Source organism: Podarcis melisellensis, assembly GCF_964234715.1.
Source record: "Podarcis melisellensis genome assembly, chromosome: 7".
Classification (NCBI taxonomy): Eukaryota; Metazoa; Chordata; class Lepidosauria; order Squamata; family Lacertidae; genus Podarcis; species Podarcis melisellensis.
In genome coordinates this window covers 49,333,195-49,355,093 of record NC_138539.1, presented here as the reverse complement: position 1 = coordinate 49,355,093, position 21,899 = coordinate 49,333,195, and the positions used below count along the sequence as shown (strand labels likewise).

Sequence of the window (21,899 nt, the reverse complement as noted above, 5' to 3'; positions counted from 1 at the left end):
AGAAAGTTGCCTTGTGGGCCAAATTGGACCTCCTGGCAGCCCAAGGTTGGCCTGGAGCCAGAGATTCCCCACCCCTTATGTAGAAGGAGAGAAATGACTTAGGTAGAGCTGCCTGATTTCCTTTGCAAAGCCTTTGCTTTGCCTCTGAAATGAAGATTTGGTGAAATGTGTTTTATCTTGCAGTTCTACAGCAAATGCATGACGTTATTCAGGCTATATTTTTGCTGCTTAATCAGAGAAATGTCATTAGTTGGTCTTTTTGGTCCCATGGGAAAGATTTTTTTTCACTCTCTAGAGAAAAGAGAACAGTAATACAGCTCTTTTCAAATGATGATTAGAAGTGGAAGCAAGCGTGTATCTTTTGAACTCTGATCCCAGACAGACTGAGTTGTTGTGGTGCAGATTTCAAGGCTTTATCTGAAAATGCTTATATAGAAGCCAAGTGAGCTCTGAGAAGTCAGTCAGTTGTGAATATTTTGTTGTAATTTGGTTTCACTCTTGATGAAGTACATTCAAATGGAGCCAGAAGTTTTGTTTGATCTTTCCTGATAGTTGTGATTTCTGTTAGCACCAGGCTGGCTGGGAGAGTTGTGCTCCCTACTCAAATGAGAATGAACCCAGAGAGAGAAGCTGGCAAGACTCCCCTGTTTACATAATGTGACCTCTGAATGTAGATGGAAATGCTCTAATCTTCTTAGTGATCTAAGCAAAAACTGAATACCGCAACCCAGTTTCTAGGCATCCCAGAAGCTGTTTGAAAATAAAAGCTTCCCATAGAAATTTAGTTAAGCAGCACTTCCACTTCTATTTTTTGCTCCTGTTGTAATGTATTCCAGCTTATGCACAGACCTTATTGCATTCCAGTCTTATTCCATGTCTACCAAGTGATAGAATAATCAAAATACACAATTAGCATGCAAATGGTGGGTGCTTGTGTGCATTTGTATATTTGATAATATTTTAAGTGCAGGCATTTTAGGTTCTCTTTCTAAATGGCTCAGGACCACAATACCTCAAGGACCACACATGAACCAACCTGGACCCTGCAATCATAATCTGAGGCCCCTTTTTGTGTGCCAATTCCACCAGAGCCCCAGAGGTCAACAACACAAGAATAAGCCTTTTCTGTGGTGGTTCCCTATTTGTGAAATGCTCCCCCCAGGGAGGGTTGCCTGGCTCCTTCCTTATATATCTTCAGACGCCCCGGCAAAAACATTTCTCAGTATTTATGCCTTTGGCTGATTGAACATTGTATAGCCCTTAAATGTGTTTGTAGGAAGGGCATTATTGGTTTGTTTTTGTTTTTTGCTTTGTTATGTATTTTTAGAACTTTGTGATCTTTAGATGAAGGGCAGTATACAAATATAATAATAATAATAATAATAATAATAATAATAATAATAATAATGCAAGAACAATGATGCTTATATCATTAAAACATTTGTTTCCCCCTAGCTCTGTGCTGCTCATCTACCAACTCGATCAGATGCACCAAATCACTATCAAGCAGTGTGCCGGGCACTATTTGCAGAAACAATGGAGCTGTATACATTCTTGGCCAGAATTAAAAGTGCAAGAGAGGTAAGCATGGTAAAAGTCATGAGTGTTTGCTTTACTCATTTTTGAGACTTGTTTCGTTCTGTACACTAATATGTACACATACTATGTCAAAAAAGGTAATTTTTGCCAGAATAGGTTGGAGGACATTCTGTTGTAAGGATGATGCTTCCCACTGGACTTGTTAGGTAGGATTTTTAGAGCCTTTCCTCATCCTCTTCCAGACCTAGCCTGCCTATGGCTTTTACTCTCTCTTGAAATATTCCTATATTTGAACCTTTCTAGTGATATGAAAGATTCTTATACAGTACAACATTTGTGTGTCCCAGTCTGAGCAGTTTGTGTGTGGTTTTGCCCTCCCTTTTCCTCTGTCTCCTCCTGAGAGGCAGGGGGAGAGGCGCAACTGGAGCTGGTTCCCCAGTGGCTCGTTCAGAATGGTCCTATTTCTTTTTTGTTATTCCTCTTCAACAATATTTCTGTTCTTCAGTTTCAACAGATTTCTTCTCTTGTCTGTTTCTTTTCATTTCATACTCTTACAGTTTCAAGTTTGTTCAGTATGGTGCTGCATATAATAAACTCCCAGCTAAATAAAAATAAAGGGTGGTATTCAGTGCTAGTTCTACTCAGAGTTAATTCATTGAAGTTAATAACTTAGGTTCATTAATTTCATCAGATTTACTCTATAACACAAATTAATTATGCAGGCATTGTGATAAAATTAAATATTTAAGGATGAAATACAACACTAAATAGATTGTTCAATCATTACAAGCATTTCTGCTTGCCCAGCAGAATTATCTCCCCTCTCATCTCACTGTGTGCTGTTCAGGGTTTTTTGGGGAAGAGGGGAAAGCCTCATTGCACTAGCAGGAATCCTTGTGCTGGCTTCCACTAGGGGAGCCAGCCCTAAGAGTTAATAAAAAATGTAAAGGGATCAAATGTAATGCTGCACATACTTAAATATGAGACAGATGCTGAGCTTTCACACATTTGCAAATTTTGAATGAAAGTTTGATATTAAAATGGCAACCTGGTTTTGGCAACTTTAGCCTTTTAGTACGTATTAACAATTCCTTTTGACGACAGAGATTTGACAGACAGTGACTTGCAGTACAATCCTAACCTTCTTTACTCAGAAGTACAGTCCTACTGAATTCAGTGGGGCTTACTTCCAGGTAAATGAAGTTAATATTGCAGCTTTTAGCATTTAGGTGGTATATTAAAAACATTGATAGACTTAAATTTGTGGTGACCAGAAAGCTCTTAAAATAACTGCTCTCTGGAGAGGTTTAGACTGTGCACTCTGATTTAATGCTGCAGTGACCTTTGGTTCAATAAAGAATGAGCCATTTCCTGTCAATTCAACAAATCTCATTTGAGGATTCGACTTATGTTCAATGTCATCCACAGGGTCTATTTTTTCATGCTTATATGATAAAACTAGAATGTGTACAGATGTATATAATTTGTGTGGTGAGCCTGCTGTGGAAGTGCACTCATTGCATTTTGTTCAGAATTACAGCCTTTCCCCCAGATTGAGTTCAGTAGAAACTTGTTCTGCATAATTTTTGCAGAAGCTGACTGTGCACATGACTAATTTGCTGGAAGTAGTGATGTCATTAAACCTCTTGCCATGAAACTTAGTGCCCTAATGTTCATTTTCATTAGTTTTTCATCGTAATACAGCAGTCAGGGTGAATTGGTTTTACAATTCTATAATACAAACAACAACAATATGCTTATTCAATAGAGTTTACACATCAAGCATCCAAACTGTCTATTACCTGCCCTTTTGTATAGAAAGCAGTAACACTTGTTATTTAAAATAAAGAAGGAAATGCAATCTCTCTCAATGGCTCAAGCTTTCAAATGATCTCTCAGGGGAGATTTCCCTGTATTATCTTTCCCAACAGATGTCAACCTTTTCTGGGATCATTAAATTTTCAGCAGCTTTTTACAACATGTTCTTAGCAAAAAGTTAGTTTATTTACCTGAAACAACAATGAGTGAAATTCAGGTTTCAGTTAGGTGAAATTATAATGGAATGTGTCACATTATTTATACAAAACTTTCAATTGGCAGTGGTGCAGAGATTTCTAGTGTTAAGCAGAGCAGTGTATAATCAAATCTCCTTGGTGGAAAGATTTATATACAGATGCAGGAAATAATAAGAAAACAATAGAAGGGAAACATATACGCATGGCTTCATCTGACACAAACTGTGACAAATATGACACTATTACATCAAGTTAAGTAAAGTACCTTTAAAAAGGTCAGGTCTAGAAATCTAGCAATAAACCAATTTAAACAACAGATGAACAGATTCCATTCCTTATATTACAGGTTTATAAGGTTGATTATAAGGTTGTTGTAAATATTACAACTAGTTAATGTATGTGAAGTGCTTTTAACACCTGAAAATGTTATACAAATGTCAGCTATTTATTATCATTATTAGTGGTGGTGGTGGTAGTACGGTGAATAGCTTGGAGATAGGGCAGGATGTTCAAATACATTTCATATTAGGTATATGGGTACCCCACCAAAGAGGACCTCCTTCTCAACCTATAGACTTCACTTTTGGGGGAAACAGAAACCAATGCATCCACTCACAGATATTAATGGGCCCCCAGTGTTAGACCATATAGACCTTCTAAAGGTAATAATCTGCAAATCTAAATGCCTAGCTTCAAGGCTGATACCACCCTCTTAGATCAATCATAGAATTTTGGAAGGGACTATGGGTGTCATTTGCCCACCATGGAGCTCGAACCCACAACCTTGAGATTAAGAGTCTCATGCTCTACCAACTGAGCTATCCCAGGTATTATTAGATCTCAGGTCAGCAGTGACATTCTGAATCAAGTCATGGATAACAACTTTTTTAAGCAACCACTGATCCAACACTGATAAGCCAGAGTCCATTCTTGAAGTCCTGCGTTGACATCAAACCCAGACTAACAAGGGTTGCAGGAAGAACTGAAATCCCTTTCATTAACCTTGTGTTGTTTTCTTGCCTGTGCCCCTCCTTTCTCTGTCTCTACCATTTTGATTCTGGACCCCACTTCATCCCCACTCTATTCACCATCTGTTGCCCACATTGCAAATATATTGGCTGAGATTCAAAGATGCCGTTCCGCTAGTGTACAGCCTCTTTTGGTTATGAAAGGGCTGGTTCTGATCTATTCTGACCATACTGCTGCTGTTTCATTGCAACATATCTACCTTCTATTTTAACCTTCAGAATTTGAAGAAGATGCAGGAAATGGACAGAGAAGGAACTGATGACTCCAGCGCTGATCTTGATGATTTAAAAACTGCTGATTGGGTAATACTGCCTTGTAAATAATACACTAAATATTGTGGCCAAATATTGTGTACGATTGTGGAGTGTTTTTTGTTTTTGTTTTACTGTTCATGTGTTTTTATTTATTGATAAGCATATTTCCAAACCTCCAACTCTTAAAACATATTGTGGTAGTGTACAATAAAAACATCAGAATATCATAAATTTATAAACATTATCTATACAATTTATATAATACCTATAAAAGCTTATAAAATTTTATATTTAAAACCACAACTAAGAAAAGTTATAAAAGTTAATTTAAACTAGTGATCATTATGTTTTGGATCAGCTTAGTTATTTTTCTTAGTGGGCTAACATTTGATTATGGATTCTGAAAAATATTAATGTTCTTGATTCTTCAGGCTCAGTTTTGGGTGCAGGTCATGCGAGACTTGCGAGATGGTGTGAAACTGAAGAAAGTTAAAGAACGTCAGTTCAATCCTCTTCCCATAGAGTATCAGCTCACTCCGTATGAGATGCTGATGGATGATATTCGATCCAAACGCTATACTTTAAGGAAAGTTATGGTAAGCTGTGACAACACAAGTTTAAAAAGAAATGACCACCTTTCACTGTGTCTTTTGGTGAAAGTCAGGTTTATGATTCCACACATATCCATAGAATAGTGGTGGAAACCCTGCAGGTTGTATAGATGGCATTATGCAGACCTCTGGACATTGCAGGCCCGCTCTTGTTCTGTAGACCACTCCTCTGGAAATTGCTTCCTCTTCCATGGTGTGTGCAGAGGCAGTTTTAAAGGCGGTGCGACTGGTTTGTCCGCACTGGGTCCTGGTGCCACAAGGGATGCTTCAACAATGGTGTAGAACAGAGCACGAGAGGCAGGGGGTGCTGAATTTTAGCATTGCATGGGGCACCGCTGAAATTTGATAGCCCAGAGAGGGGGAGAGAGGTGTGTGTGTGTGTGTGTGTGTGTGTGTGTGTGTGTGTGTGTGTAAGTAAGTAAAAGAGAGAAGGAAACAGACAGTGGGAGACACAGAGAGAGAGCCCAGGCGGAAAAAGCCTTATAGGGCATATAACATCTTTGTTGCTGGGAATCACAAGTGAGGAAAGTGCTCTTGCACTCATATTCTGTTTGTGGCCTTCAGGCCTATGTAAGAATAAAATGCTGGACCAGCAGCTGCTGTTATGATCATTTTGGCAATTTGGGTGGGTGGGTGAAATTGAGGCAATATGTAGGTGGAGGTTGCCAATGGCTGCAGCAAGCAGAATTCTTCCCATTGTGCCTTGCTTCCTTTTGGCTGTTGTGATAGTTCTGGATTTTTGGTCTGATTCATCAAAGATAATTCTTAATGTCAAACAACATGTTATTATCTTCAGCACCCCTTAGCTGATTGAAGACTGTTGATGCATTTCAGTGATTATGATGGTTTTAGGATGCATTGCCCTGTTTCCATTTTCAAATTACCAGATGATACAGATGTGCATATAAAACATTAGTTTTCTCTCTTTCAGGTCAATGGGGATATCCCTCCACGATTAAAAAAGAGTGCTCATGATATTATCTTGGACTTTATCCGATCTCGACCTCCATTAAATCCAGTATGTAATCTGATATGTGCCTTTTCCCAGTTAAGATGTAGCTTTTAAATATATTTTGTTTGCAATAATTATTTTTATTGATGCTTCTACCACTTCTCACCTGAAAAATGCTGTAGAATAGAAAACACAAACATTTTCCATATAATCTATCCCCTTTCAGCTTTATAATGCTTGCATAGAAAGTTAAAACAAGTAACAGGAATTCTTTTAAAATAAAACTCTCTGGTATTTTCACTTTCCTTCTCCCTGCTCACAGTATATTGCTCTCAGTAGGTTTTCTCACCTTGAGTCTTGTACTCTTCCTCCCTTCTGTGGCCAATTCCTGCCCAGACATTGCCTCTCTTAATTCCTCACACACTCGTTGGGCCATTTAACCAGGGACAGGTATGCCCAAATGCACTTCCTCCTGTTGGTCATGCTATCTTTCCCCCTTGATATTTAACATATACAGGATTCAGACAAGCACTAACTTTATTGCTGCCAGACTCACTGTTGAAATAATACGCATTCCTTACAAACCTATTTCAGCTAGCCTTGTTGTTTGCTTTCTGGGTTTTTTCATTCCTGACTCTGTCCACACAATTTCCAATATCAATTTTTATTTACACCCGTATTTCTTGATTCAAGGAGGGAGAGGCTTTAATTCACTATAAATCATATTTCCCATTTAACTTGTAGCCTCCTAGTTGTTGTTTCCCCCCCATCACCCCCAGTTCCTGATGAATATATCCTTTTTATTTGAAAAGGGGTGGGGGAATACTTTAATTTCTAAATGGGGCAAGTACAATTACTACCAAAAAATTAGCTGCCTTTGCATTGAGCACTGAGGAGAAACAACATGAAGAAACAAAGTCTATCAGACCTGCTATCTTGAATTTGATCTAGTTCAGAACCAGTAAGGTTTATTATATAAGCCTGTCTGGATCAATGCCTGAATCCATCCCATAACCCTCTGTGTGTTTTAGTTTATGAAAGACTTCACCATGATAATAATTTGCTGTACACATCTCTTGTGAAGTGTTTGGCATCAATTCTCTACTTTTGTATTAATGTTCACAAGGCCTCTGCAAGAAAACTAAAACCAACCCCACCAAGACCACGTAGCCTCCATGAAAGAATACTGGAAGAAATCAAGTCTGAAAGAAAACTGAGACCCGTCTCTCCTGATGAGATCAGGCGCAGCAGGCTAGGTACTTTGATTTTGATTTTTGATTATATTAGTCCTGGGTGGTACTCTGCTGATGAAATTATTGCATATTGCTAATGGCTTGTATCCAACTGGTATCATTCCGCTTACTGAAGGCTCATTGATGAAGCAGAGCCTTCTATCACGAGAACAGGGAATGAGATATTCTCCAGTGATTCCCCACATACCTGCACACTTTTGTGCTGATTTGGGGGTGTGGGGAATAAGGGGCTAAAGAGGGAAGGAAATTGCTAAACAAAACCCACCTGCTGATTTTGATAGGTGGTGATTGTACCTAAGTTGCTTGATTCTTGCAGGAGTGAAAAAACCAGTATGTTCACTGAGCTCTCTTCATAAGAATAGTCATTAAAGTGAAATGGAATGTCTGCAAGCTCAGGAGCTCTGATAAAAGGCACACGGGCTCTGTGTTTATTAAAGTAATAATAATGATCAGTGATTTAGACCAGCTATTTCAATTTTCAGTTTTTCTTATGTTGGTCTAGGAAAATAATAATTGCCACAGTGATCTTTGCTGGACACATGGAGTAGTTTTCAACTAATTTATTGACAAGTAGCAGTGGTTGCTTTCCTTTTGTACAAAGCAACATGTCACTTATTCTTTTGGTGTATGGGGTGTGTGTTTTTAACTTCTCTTCCAATTTCTGCACAGTAGTCCTACAAGATTTAAATGCAATAGTGTGATATCTAGTCCACACGTAACTTGGAGAAGAGTGATACCCATACCACTTTCTACATTAATAAAAATCAAGGTAGATATATGCTGCAGCATTGGACACAAGAACACACATCCTCTCAAAAACTAAATAAAAACAAGTCAATGAAATTATAGGGCATTGATGCAACTGGAAAGAGATATTTGTTGTCTGACACTTAAAAATAAATAAATGCTGAAACTCTCACATATTAAAACTTTTATTTAAAAGTCATAAAACAGCACCAACATGAGAGGACTTGTGTATCTACTATTAATGTCACAGGCAATAAAGAAGGAAATGCCTATAAATGGGGAGGGAACCATCTTCGTCCCCATCAGGGCGCTAGGCTCCACCTATACCAGCACAATGTTTCTTTAATTTTTGTTGTTTTCACTGCTGCTACTAGAAGGCAGAAAAATTTGCTTAGGGAGGATGGATCTTTTCTTCCAAAGTGGAGTTTAGCAACCCCTAAATTATAGTGTCAGAATATTCAGTGTGAATACTATTGCAATTCAAGTTATCTATTTACACATCCAGCTTTACAGTATATAATTATGCACCAGCAGTGCATACTCTGATTATCAGCAGTTGCCTATTTTCAGTTTTCATGTGAGCATAGTCAAGTGGTTAAAAGCATGAGTTGTAAACCAATTTTAGTTCAAATTTTAGCATATTGGGCAGCTTTAGGCAGACCACCATTTTTCAATCTTAATTCCATGTCTGTAATTTGTGGATAATACAGGCCTACATTCCATGGTTGTTGTAAGGATTACTGAGTGAAGTATGTGAAGCACTTTAAGCATTTGGAGAAAACACTATAATCACCAATAACTGCTCTTTTTACCGCCAAGATGACCTTATTCTCATAAAAAAAATGATAGATATCTTTGAAGAATAGTTATTTTGTGCATTTGGCAATTTACAGTTGGGAGTAGAGTCAGGGATTTTATGCCAGTACTGAGATTAATTGACCAAACTATTTTGAGTACCTCTGCAATTGCATGTGCCTACCTCCTTGAAATGTAGTGCCATAATGTTTGCCACCCTCCCTCACCCTCCTTATGTATTTATGCATGTATTTCTATTACAGAATAACCTTTTCAGCAGCATCTTTGTGACAGGATTCTTTTTTTTTTTTACTTTACCAGTGATCCTAAGTACATTCATAGCCATTTCTAACATGACAAATTCCCTATACCAGAATAATTTTGAAATATAAAATAGAATTTACAAAATCAAAGCTGAAAAATTGCAGATCTGTTTTTCCATGTGTATATGCCACAGAAACCTGCTAGCAGTCAGAACTTCCTTGCAATTAAACATGTGAAGCAACAAAAATGTGTATTTTTTGTTTGCAACAGTGTACACAAAGATTTATATGCAATTTTCTACACTCATTTAAGTAATTTGTCATGTGTCAAGTGGCCCTTACTGAAATCAATGTGACTTCGGGCCAAATTAGAAGGTATTAATCCTGCATGCAGGCTTCAGGAAAGCCTTTACTTATGGCTATGTAATGTGAAGGCAGTGTAATGTTTAAAAGATTATCACCACATGTGCAGCCCAGTTATGCAGAGTATCTGTACACCAGCATCATCCCTGATGAGAATGTGCAACAATGATAGGTATATTATAGACGCGCATATTGGGGGCTGCAAATGCAGTAAAGATCTTTTAAATATCATACTCACTGTGCTCTGCATGTGGAGTTAATATTAGCTAAACTGGCCCTTCCAGGGAAATACATGTTTAGGATCCAGGTGTTAATGTATTTCCAACCTCCCATGATGCTGTTGCAGTGTTTACACTTACACCTTTACTGCTGTAAAGAAAAAGTGTCTGACTCATTTCAGATTTAGATTGGCCTGTATAATACAATTTGAAATGTCTCTCATTTAAACTAACCTTCTGTTTTCTTTGTGTTCCCTTAAAAACAGATTGTTTTTCTTTTGTCATTTTGATTTCTTTTCTTTTCTTTTTCCAGCAATCCGGCCTCTTAGCATGTCTTACAGTTTTGACTTGTCAGGTAAAAAGTGCTACAGCACCTGACGTGGTTATTGTGATAACTGTAAATCGTGTTCCATTCCATTTCTTTGTTTAACGTAAGAAAAACATCTGAAGGATGTTTTTCCAAATCCTAGTCTGCAGTTTTTAAGATTAATTTAAATATCATCTGAGATACACACTAAAATCATTAGCATTTGTGTAAACATTTATTTTAAAAAATACTGTAGTTATAGAAGAGTGCAGAGCTAGTATAATATATTTGAGTAAATACCCATTACTCTGACTGGGCACCCAAAGGGAAGGAGTAATTCCTCTATGAAGAAAGGTTGTGGCATTTGGGACTTTTAGTTTAGAGAACAAGTGAGTAAGCGGTGACATGATAGACAAGGATAAAATTATGCATGGCGTGGAATAAGTTTTTCAGAAAAGTTTTTCTGCCTCTCTAATAACACTAGTACATGTGGACATTCCATGAAGCTGAATCTTGAAAGATTCGGGACAGGTAAAAGAAAGTACTTTTTCATGCAGCACAAAGTTATATGGAACTCGCACCCATGGCAGGCAGTGATGGCCGCTAGCTTAGACAGCTTTAAAATAGGATTAGATACAGTCACGGAGGAAAGGGCTATCAAATGATGGCTCTTATCTGCCTCCACAGTTGGAGGCAATAATGCTTCTGGATACCAGTTGCTGGAAAAACAGGGTGGGAGAATCATCTTGTGCTCAAATCCTTCTTGCGGATTTACCACAAGCATCTGGTTGGCCACTGTGATAATGGGGTGCTGGACTATATGGGCCATTGGCCTGATCTAGTAGACTCTTCTTGGGTTCTTATAAATTTATTCACAAACCGTTTATAGAAGATTGGTTCTGTTGGTTCACTGTACCAGTGCAATGCTCCACAACAGTGTTGGTCCAGAACTCCCTTCATACATGAGCCAATGACAGGCATGATCTAACCATGATTAGCAGTGGCCTCTAGGCTCATGCAATTTTCCTCCACTTCCACATGTGAATTTTCCTTCCCTTTTATTTTCATATGGCAAGATCAGAGCTAGGTTTGAAGGAGTACAGGAGAAAATCCCCTCCTAGGACCTCCCATATCACCCTGGTCTTTGCATCAAGTAAGCTCAACAAGTAGCTTTGTCACTTCTTAACATGTTTTCTCAATGTGGCAGGTACACTGCAAAGTGAAGCACTTTCTGAGGCTATTGCCACCTGCCATTTTCATTTCCCAGAATACCTCTTGGCATCAGGTTCCAGAAGCATTCTGAGGAAAAGCAGATGGTGGGTGGATGCAGCCTTGGCAGCCACTTTGCAGCATGGACACCACTTTGGTAAAAAAAATAAAAAATTAACAAAGACAGTGAAAAGTTATTTCAGAGTCTAGCATTAGCCCTGAATGGCCTTCCTGGGGCCTATGAGTCCCAGCATTTACCTGACCATTGCAGGTGCTCACAGTGGGCCTGAACCATGATGTAGTGTAATAGCACATGTGTACTAGTATTTCATCTAACTATGGTAAGCACCAAATAAGAGTTTGCAACTATCATTAAAAGTAACTTTCAGAACTCTGGGGAGAGCTAAGCAGGGCTAGCAAAGATTCTCGTGCAGGCATAACATTAGCCATGGCTAGTTCTGAAAATCTAAGAGAGAGAGAATTCACATGGAATAGGGGAGGAGGAAGGGTGATAAAATGAGAACTTACTGTTCTTTCTTGAACTCATAACCTTATGAGGTTGTTTCAATAGATACAGTGGTACCTTGAGTTACAAACACTTCGGGTTACAGACTCCACTAATCCGGAGGTAGTACCTCGGGTTAAGAACTTTACCTCAGGATGAGAACAGAATTGTGCACTGACGGAGCAGCAGCAGTAGCAGGAGGCCCCATTAGCTAAAGTGGTACCACAGGTTAAGAACGGACCTCCAGAATGAATTAAGTTCGTAACCAGAGGTACCACTGTACTCTCTTTTTTCTATTACTAAAATTATATGTGCTACATTAAACAGGGTGACATCCAGTGATATCTGCCTGCTTGCACAACAATGCTTTGTGTTTCTCTTCTCCCCATTTCAGCCCCCCTGCATGCCCCCAAAATCTGCTCCAGAGGGGCTGCTGTGGGGAGGAAAGGGAGGTGAAATCCTGTTGCACAAATGGACACCCACTTGTAATATGTTGGATCTGACCCATAACCTTTCACACTAATACATTAATATGCTGTAGATTTACTATTTAACATGTTACAGATTTTAACCATGCTTTGGATTTGAATATTATCTAAAGAGCTTTTGCTTTTCTGTTTCTGTTTAAAAAGTTTTATACAGGCAGGCATGTGCATCACACAGAAATGTGATGTTGGTACTTTATCATCTGAATTCTGAACCTTCCTCTGAGTTGTGCTTTTGGGGAGCAAATTGAGGAGTTTGTGGATAGAAGTGGGCTAGCACATGATCAGCACAAGCTTCAGTTATGATGATTTTGGATTAAGGAAGAATAGGCTGTATTCAGGAGTTTTCTTTAACTGTGTTGCTGTATGTGTGTGTTTTATTCAATTGTTTAAAAATGAATATTTCCATTTGCTTCCATGTTAATTGGTGCTTTCATCATAATCAACTTCCCTGCTTGTTTTGTCTGATGATTTGATGTTTACAAATAGGGAATCCCTCAAAAAGGAGAGCAGTAGTCTTATTTGTATTATTTTTACAATGTTTGTCCAAATAGTTTAAGTATAGTTTTTGTTTGTGAATTAGGCTCTGTTATTTTCATCACTATCACTATAATTATTTCAACCTGTGTGCCATGGCAACCTGGGGTGCCTTGAATGATAATCAGGGGTGCCATGGGCAACACTGGTCTCTGTTCTTCTTTCCCTCCCTCCTACCTCTGATGCCCTCTCATGTTTCTGCCTCCCAAAGGCTTGCACAGCTGTTTGTTGCAGCAGCCCTGGCTACAATCTCTCCAGGCAAATGGTGCCTCTGGGGCTGGCCGGGGGTGCTTCTCAGGCCCCTGTGGGGCAGTGAGAGGAGGCATCTCTCTTTGGGGCAGGAGGAGCAGCTCAGAGACCAGTGATGGTAGCTGCAGCTGCCCAGAGGACTCCCAAGGAGACGGGGGAAGAGAGGAGGCTGATGAACACTCCACTAGGGGGGTGTTCAAAATGTGGTGAGTGGCTGCCAGCTTTGCAGGCAAGGGGTGATATAACTGGGCTCCTGAGCCATACAGGGGTGCCACAGAAAGAATGTAGTTGGTCAAAGAGCCATGGACCCAAAAAGGTTGCACACCTCTGGTTTATGCAGTACCATTGCTATACGTGACACCTTAGAGTTTCATTTGTAAAGAACAGCCAAGTCTCTACCTACAAGGAACTTACTGTCTTAAAACTGAGAGTAGGGGGCAAGAAAGGAAGGGAAGGAAATAAAGTGCAGAAGATTGGTAGAACTGGAGGAAGGGTTGTAACAGGAAACAAGGGCTTAAAGTCAGAGTGGACATGTGGATGAAGAAGCATTTTGAGATGGTCTGAGCAGCAGTAGAGGTCAATGTTTTGAGTAAAGAGGACTGAGTAAATAAGGAGGCTGTAAGTAATGGAAGGTCTCATCTCTATCAAGAGCTGAAAAGAGTTGCAGCTGCTCTTCATAATCCTGTTGTTGAAGGTGACACCAAAGTGTGTCAACTATCAGATAGACTCTTGGGAAGATCAAGGGCATGAAGATTAGTCTGCACATGCAGATGGAACAAGGACCATTGGTTTTAAAAGGCCCCTGTTTTATTTATACTTCCAACAGGTTGCCACAGAACCACAACTCTACATTAGTCCTTCAACAGTGGACAAGCCACTAGCCAAAAACATATGTGGCTGTGTAATTTTCACAGCCTGGATTATACTTCACAGCCTGGTTATACTGGTTATACTGATTTTTATTATGAAATCTCCCTTGTATAAATTGGAATGTTTTTGGGGGAGGAAGCACTATGGATAGGGAGTCAAATCTCATGGCCCATCAAACCTTCCAGTAGAAGCCTGTTCCATGAGGCTGCCTTTGCCACCAGAAAGGGGAGGCGGTGCACGCTAGCCACCTTTTATTGAATTTGTGTGAACTAGTGAGTGGGTGCAACAGGAAGGAAAGTGAGTCCATCCAGTTCTCCCATCTGAGAGTTATCTCCCACCCTGTAACCACTACAGTTCCCTCAGGTTTCTGACATTTACCCTCCAGGAAGGTGTTGCTTTAAGCCTTTGCTGCCATACTTGGTTTCCTCCAGAAGACCTGTTCCATCTCTTGGTGTGTGCCAATGTGTGTTAGAGGAACATAGGGATGCCTATGGAGCCACTGACTTTAATCATAATAACTTTAATCATAATATGTTACTACATTGGTCATGCTTGCTGTTCACATTTTCCTCACCTCTTAAATCTAGACATTCCTTCTAATTGATATTTCTGGTCAGTTTTAGCAGCTGGCTAGACAGAAGTGTTGGGAGAGGAAGGTTTTTTGTTTGTTTCTGTTTTTAGCTTAAAAGCGCTGCTTTCAGTGGTTTTATGTAAAAGAGGGTGACAGGGAATGTATTTCATATTATATGCAATTTTATTTATGTATGTGAAGTGCTGCCCATTTTATTTTGGTTTGAATTCAGTTCTAACTAGAAGATAGAAGAGCTGAGGGAGAGATGGATTGTTCCCCTAACCCAGCTATTCTTTGATTATCCGATCCCCCAAAATGTAACTGGAAATCCACTTCCATAGAGCTTGTAAATTAAATACTTTTTAAGTCTGAAGCTGAAGCAGTTATTCAATTGATCTTGAAATGGTTCAAATAAATTACTTGATGTTTCGACCAGCTGTGCAAAGAGGATTCAGTAATTAATAATTTAACAAAGATCCCACCAGGGAACTATTTTCAGAGGAAACGATAACTCTTATTCTCTGAACCCACTGTCTACTAACAGGGAGGTTACAGAGGAAGCCGTTTATGGAAATTAAGAAAATTAGGAACAGATTCTTTAATATCAGTGCACAATTCCTGGTATTCAGCTACTTAATTGAATCAGGAATTTTATCTTTAAATGAAAAGGCCTGAACTAGGATTTCTCCTAAGATTTGATCAAAGACATAATGTTAACTAAGAAATAGATGGTCCTCCCTACTTCTGCCTACTCACCATCTAGTGCAGTTTATTGAAAGAGGAGACTTCTAATTTCCTTGATAATCAATTACTTGGTCATCAAGGAGAATGACAGAAGAAACCAGGACAAAGGTTTTCATGACTAGGATTGTGAACATAGTTATGCCTAGGGAGACAAACATCATTTCCACAGATTAATTTGTGTGTTTTTTATTTTGCTTTTTATTTGTTTTCTTACTTGATGAACAAACACAGACAATAAAATAACCAAAATAATAAAATGACAACATCAAGGAAAAAAGGAAAAAAATGAAAAAACCATACAAAAAGCATACATGCAACCATAAATCCGTATGTTCTTATATACAGATTTATGTCACCCTATTCTTGAATCCCAATTCCTTTTCTTCTCTAATAGGCTTCCGTCCTCCACAGATTAATTTGGTAAGGTGTAGAAGCTCTGGGCTACAACTATCCATAACATTTTCCTTTTCAAGAAGAAGGAATTCCAGCAGGTTTAGCTATAATGAAATTCTCTCTTCTAGAAGTGCTGGTGCCCTGTCCTCTTTTCCACCCAGCCACCCTACTGCTACTCCAGCATAGCCACACAGAGGACATCAGTTGTTTTTAATTTTGATTTTGATTAGCAGCATCTGGGGTTACATTGACGTGGTTAATCGTAAATCATGGTTTATTGAAACAAGTCAAATTCATAACCCTAGCTTTGAAGTTGTCTTTTTCAAGTTATAACTAGCAACATGTTTAAGTATGGACTAGCCACACAATCATTCTTATCTAAGGGCTCGTCCACAATTCCTTTTGTGCCACATTTCTAGGCACAGGTCAGCACTTTAAAGCTCTGTGTCCAAACCTGCATTTTACCACTGAATCGGGGCAAACAACAATAGGTTTTCTGCACACAGAGCGCTTTAAAGTCCAGAGTTGTGCCTGGAAGAGGAAGTCTGGATAATCCCTAAATCACCTTGTGACTTATTTTTATTTTCCTGTCATCTCCAGATTGTACCCATATCTAGGAAAACAGCATATTAAAAATCCTAAGCATCTGTTCTAATTGCCTTTTCCAATGAAAGCTGCTCTTGAACACAAACAGCATATGGGTACATGATTGCTCATGTTCATATATAATTTATGTTCTCTTTGATTCATTTGGTAAGCACAGTAATCTGTACCTAGAAAGAAAAGGTGAATTCCATTTTGGTTTTGTATTATCTTTCTTTACACATTAGTAGTAGAAACTGATACAAAATGTCATAGCATTAAGGCTCTTATGCATACCTATCTAGGAATAAGCCCCAGTGAAAACAAATGGATTACTTCTGAGTAGACATGTATAGGATTGCACTATAAAGAGATCCAACTTAGCAGTTTTCCAAAAAAGATTGCAGCCTGTGATATTTGATAGCTATTTTTCCATCTTGGCAAGATGAGAAATGTATATTCTGCAGCCAGGCTACTGTTTGTCTTGGAATTGCTGCCTGACACTGGAAGTAACTGCTATTGCTTCCCATTTGTCTGACTAAATTAATCTGCATTGAATTAATTAATTATCATTTCAGAGTTTATACTGACAAAAAACAGCCTTTAAAAGCCCTGTATTTACAGTAATTTTGTGGTGTGTGAGAGATCAAATAGCTAGCTGTATTTTTTGCTGTAAATTTAAGTTAGTTGCCCTTTACCGTCTGTTTGAATTATTTTCAGTCTGAAAATTGGTTATAAGCAGTTGCTTCCAATATTTTATTCTATTTTTTACTGGTCTGAAGACATTGTGGCCTTGATTCTCTTGAGATAACTAAAAGCTGGGAAACGGTAGGGATATATATCATATGACAGAGGGATACAAGTGTCTTGCAGCAAAAACAATAGAGTGTTTTGTGGGACCTTAAATACCTAACAAATTCATTTTTATGTTTGTTTGTTTGATGCTCTTTGTCAGAAGCTCTCTGGACAGTTCACCGCATTAAAATACAAAATACAAAATAAAAACACAAAACACATAATAAAAACAAGAACAAGAACATAAGAAACCCATAGCAATCCCCCATAAACTTCCATAGACTAGTCCTCTTCATCAAATGTTACCTGCAGTTGTGTCTGTATGTTTATCTATACACACACACATACACATGCATGTGCACATATACGGTACATACACACATTTGGCAGGGAAGAGGAATGTAAAGCGTGAAGTCGAAGGAAAGCAAAGGATGGTGGAAATAGCATAACTATCACAGTCTGCACTTACCTGCATATCATTTTCCTTGCACTTCACTGTTTAGAATCCTCCTCCCTTAGCTCCCTTCGTGCATCTGTTGGCTGTTGTCCACAAAAATGTGTTAGGTGCCACAAGACTCCTGTTTTTTTAAAATCTATATCTTAAGTGGTAATAGAATTATTTAACGGTAAAAAACAAATGTTTTTTCCCAACTACATATCAGTTGCAAAATACTTACAAATGTGACCAAAAAATAGTCTGGTAAAATGCATTTCAAGCTATCCTTGAGCTTTATTCTTTTCTTTTTGTTATATTTTCTCTTTGCGTGTATGTTTCCTTGTGAATTTCCTTTGGGTTCTGCAAGGTGTAAGTAGCTGGCTGCTGATATGCTAAAACTATTTTTAGCAATATTGGATGGATGATTTGTTTATCCACAGTTTCACAAAATCAAAGTAGATTTGCCTCTAAAAATAGAAGCACAGATTTATATAATTGGAATAGATTATTTACAACACCCATCCAATCAGGGCCTGGGATATTCCGTAAGCAGAAATCATGAACCTGACTCCCTCCCAAGCCTTCCTTGGTGCCCATGTGCATCAGGTCGGAGACCTTCAGTTTTTTAGTTTATAATTGCAGAGCAGTTGCTGGAGCTCAAAGTCTTTTGATTTTCAAGGATTCTTGGGCAGGGGGCAGAAGTATCAGGGGTGGTTTCCCAACCTAGTAGCCTTGTTTGCTTCCCTGTTGCCCTCCGGCCATGTGGATCTGACAGTAGGCACTTGCTTCACCCCATGAAGGGACTGTGTGTGTGTGTGTGTGTGTGTGTGTGTGTGTGTGTGTGTGTGTGTATGATTCAGAATATGCATTTGGGCAGAGAGTGAAAAATAGGTCATAGAATCATAGAATTGGACAGGACCATGAGGGTCATATAATCCAACCCCCTGCACAGGAATCTTTTGTCCAACATTGGGCTGGAACCCACAACCCTGGAATTAAGAGTCTCGGGCTCTACTGACATAGGTACCTTTCAGCACAACTGAAGTCTAGTAGAGGTACAGGAGGGTTCACATGGGCAAAAGTGCCCCCCATGTTTTAACATTTTATTGGTTTTATTGAACTTTGAGCAAAGGGTTATCTGCTAGAAACACAAATAAGTTTATAATTTGAATGAGATCAGGTTTTTGAAAGTACATTTGTGAACGTCACATGCTTCCCTTCCTCCTCAGATCCACTAATGCTTTTCTGTTGCATCACATCCACATTGCACTCCAGTGTCTGTAATTTTATAGAAAAAAGAGATAAATTTCACAGTTGTGAAACTTCAGTATTAATTGCGCTGTGAGAAACAAGTACAGTATAAGTGGAGTACACTTTTCTACTGTGCCACCACAATAATTTTTCTCTTTCCCCCCCTAGATGTATCAACACCAGAGGCCTCCAAAAATCTTTCAGAAAGCTGTCAGAATGGCAGCTTTTCATCAGAAGCAAAGGTGAATGGCATTGGTGCTACTAAGTTGACAGTACAACGGAAGAGACTTTTGAAAGCTCCCACTTTGGCTGAACTGGATAGCTCAGATTCAGAGGTAAGGTGCTGGCTGGTCTGAACCTCTTTTCTGGATTTACATTTTTGTTGATTAATTTCTATTTTGTCAGACTTTTTTTGTTCAAGGTATTATATTTTGCAGAGCAATTAGAGATCAATACAAGCAAGTTCCTGCCCCCAGGCTTAAAATCTAAAGAGACATGACACAAAAAGGAAAAGGACTAAGGGAGAAGGAAATAAGCAAACTTAGGTTTAAGTTACAAGTTACTCTAATAATCATTGGGGGGGGGGGTAGAAGAAGTTCAAGAACAGGTGTAGCCAAAGTTATTGGTCTCTCAGTTCTGCCAATGAACTGGTCTATATCCCTTCTCTTCCCTTCTGCCTTGTGGAATGGCCGCTGTCAGATGATGATCATATGGAGGTGTCTGGCTTCTCAGCAAAGCTGGTGGCCCTGCATCCCTTGAAGGTTGGTGGCTCAGGAACTAGAGTGGAGACGAGAGAGACTTTGGGCTGTGCAAGATCTTTCAATAAGTTGCATGTGATTCCTGTGCCCAGCACTGCACATTCTTTAAACTCTTGAGTGAAGAGGAGGCACTGCAGTATTTGCCTGTCCATGTTTGGTTTCTTTGGGAGTGCTGGCATGGTTTTGTCTGATTGTTCTAGTCCCAGGGAACTTTATGGCCCTTCCAAATTCTGGAAGCTCAGGCTGAATAACAGCACATAGCATTTCTTGTAGAGTAACAGTTTCTATCTGTCACAAGTCTATCAGAGTTCAACCTTCTTTTTGCTCTTGTCTGTATTCAGTGATACCTTACAGTTGGGTTATAATGCTGTATCCCCTCCCCTAAATAAAACAAGTAATGAATCAGTCTTGACAAAATGTGAGGTTTTCCACATTTCCTTTTAAGATTAACAACCCAGTTCTAAAATTTGGTGAACAAAACCTAAGTAGGTTTCCGTGAACCTTTGCTAGGACTCAAGGTCAAAGCAATACTTGAACAGGCGACTTAAGGGATGTTCTATGGGGATTCAGTTTGTTTGGCTAACAAGGCAATTGCAAGGAGACACGCCATCAAGCAGGTAAACTTCCATGCACCAGTCAGCCAGGTAGCATTCCTGATGCCTATAAAAATTTCCAGGTCAGGCATGCTTGTCACAGAAGCATTCACCTCTTTCTCACCCCACCCTCAGCTACTGAGGAGTTGGAACAGGCAAACTTACAGTACCAGAATATTTTTATTACAAAATGCATTATGATAAAATCATCAAGGTTTTAACGCTGTTTATATATAATGCTAACAAGAAGTGTCTCAGTTAAAGTTAACTCTTATTTAACTTAAACAGAAACTGAATTAATTACAGCTCTCTTCTCTAAAGTCCTGACATAGAAGTCTTGATTACAGATGGATAGATAGTTCAAATTTGGTTTATGCCGATTTCACTTTTTTTAAAAAAAAATGTGTTTCAACCCATAGGGACAATCATGCCATCCCCACCCCCTGCCATATAATTTTCTTCAGTGATGCCACATAATCACAAACTATTGTTCCGGGGGCCTTTGCAGCTCCATTTTTAATCCATGCAACAGGAGCTGTACTTTGTAGCTGCTCAGAATGGCTTGTACCTTTTTAAAAAAAGTTAAAAATGAAGCTCTTGAACCACCTTGTAGTATTTGTTGTGGATCTGGATTCCAAAGAGAACCACGTTATGACCTGCACAGAAATTTTTGTGTATCAAGTGAGTTTGCTTTGGAATATGGACGTGCAAATTTCCACCATGCCATGTCATGATTTGGTGATAAAGTACTTAAACAATAGCAGCAATCAGTGAAAGGGCTTGAGTGTAATTTCTGAGCTACAGCTTATTTAACTTGAAATTCCATTTTTGAAAGAAGATGCCATAAAAGAAAAATGTGAAGCTCCTGTTACTGGCCGGGGACAGTGATTTATTCAATGCTTATAGCCAGGAGAATACAGCTTGGATTGTATATAATGTAAATACGACCTTAGGTTGAATTTCATGTTATAATAAATTGAAAGTAAATTACCAATACAATTTAAAGAAATAGGAAAAATGCTATATTGAGTAGAAATACCAGCTAAGTAATCATGTTATACTTTATAAGTATGTAAGCTGCAAACTCTATTCTAAATTCAAATGAATAAAAGTAATATTTGTTGAGTATATACATAAGAAAATTTATGGAAACAGAGCAAAGAGGTACATGAGCAAAGGTGTTGGGGGGGGGGACAACCACAAGATTTTGTAATCTGTTGTCTTCTAGCAATATTTTTTATTAATGTGATCCAATGTTTATATATACTAGTGTTTTTCAGTACCTTGTGTTGATAAAAACTCTGATCATGGCACATGAAAAGTTTGCTAATAACTAGAATGTAGAAATGCTAAAGCATTTCTTTTAATTGGAACTTGTTAAATAAAGTATTGCAGATGTTGTCTGCTTTTTAAAGTGGAAGCAATTGATCAACAAGAATATCTAAATGACCTATTTTCTTTCTTCTAGGAGGAGTATGTACAGAAATCACCCAGCAGCAGTAGTATTTCTCCCTCCCAAATGGAAGATACATTTCCAGAGACCATATCTGGGAAAAAGGGTAAGAATCCAACCTT

At 38.7% G+C, this 21,899-nt stretch overlaps 1 protein-coding gene across 6 annotated transcripts in view; it reads left to right on the top strand.

The window, feature by feature from the left end:
* The window catches only part of SPIRE1 (spire type actin nucleation factor 1), an 81,734-nt gene that overhangs the window by 43,107 nt on the left and 16,728 nt on the right, over positions 1-21,899 (top strand). For 3 of the 6 annotated variants that reach the window (XM_081919316.1, XM_081919312.1, XM_081919314.1), the window contains exons 4-11: positions 1,456-1,581; positions 4,802-4,885; positions 5,269-5,433; positions 6,380-6,466; positions 7,527-7,656; positions 10,353-10,394; positions 19,142-19,308; positions 21,793-21,883. In XM_081919316.1, the coding sequence (XP_081775442.1) occupies positions 1,456-1,581; positions 4,802-4,885; positions 5,269-5,433; positions 6,380-6,466; positions 7,527-7,656; positions 10,353-10,394; positions 19,142-19,308; positions 21,793-21,883 (892 nt within the window). The remainder of the gene's footprint in view (positions 1-1,455; positions 1,582-4,801; positions 4,886-5,268; positions 5,434-6,379; positions 6,467-7,526; positions 7,657-10,352; positions 10,395-19,141; positions 19,309-21,792; positions 21,884-21,899) is intronic. The other 3 variants (XM_081919317.1, XM_081919313.1, XM_081919315.1) reach the window with 1 other exon arrangement.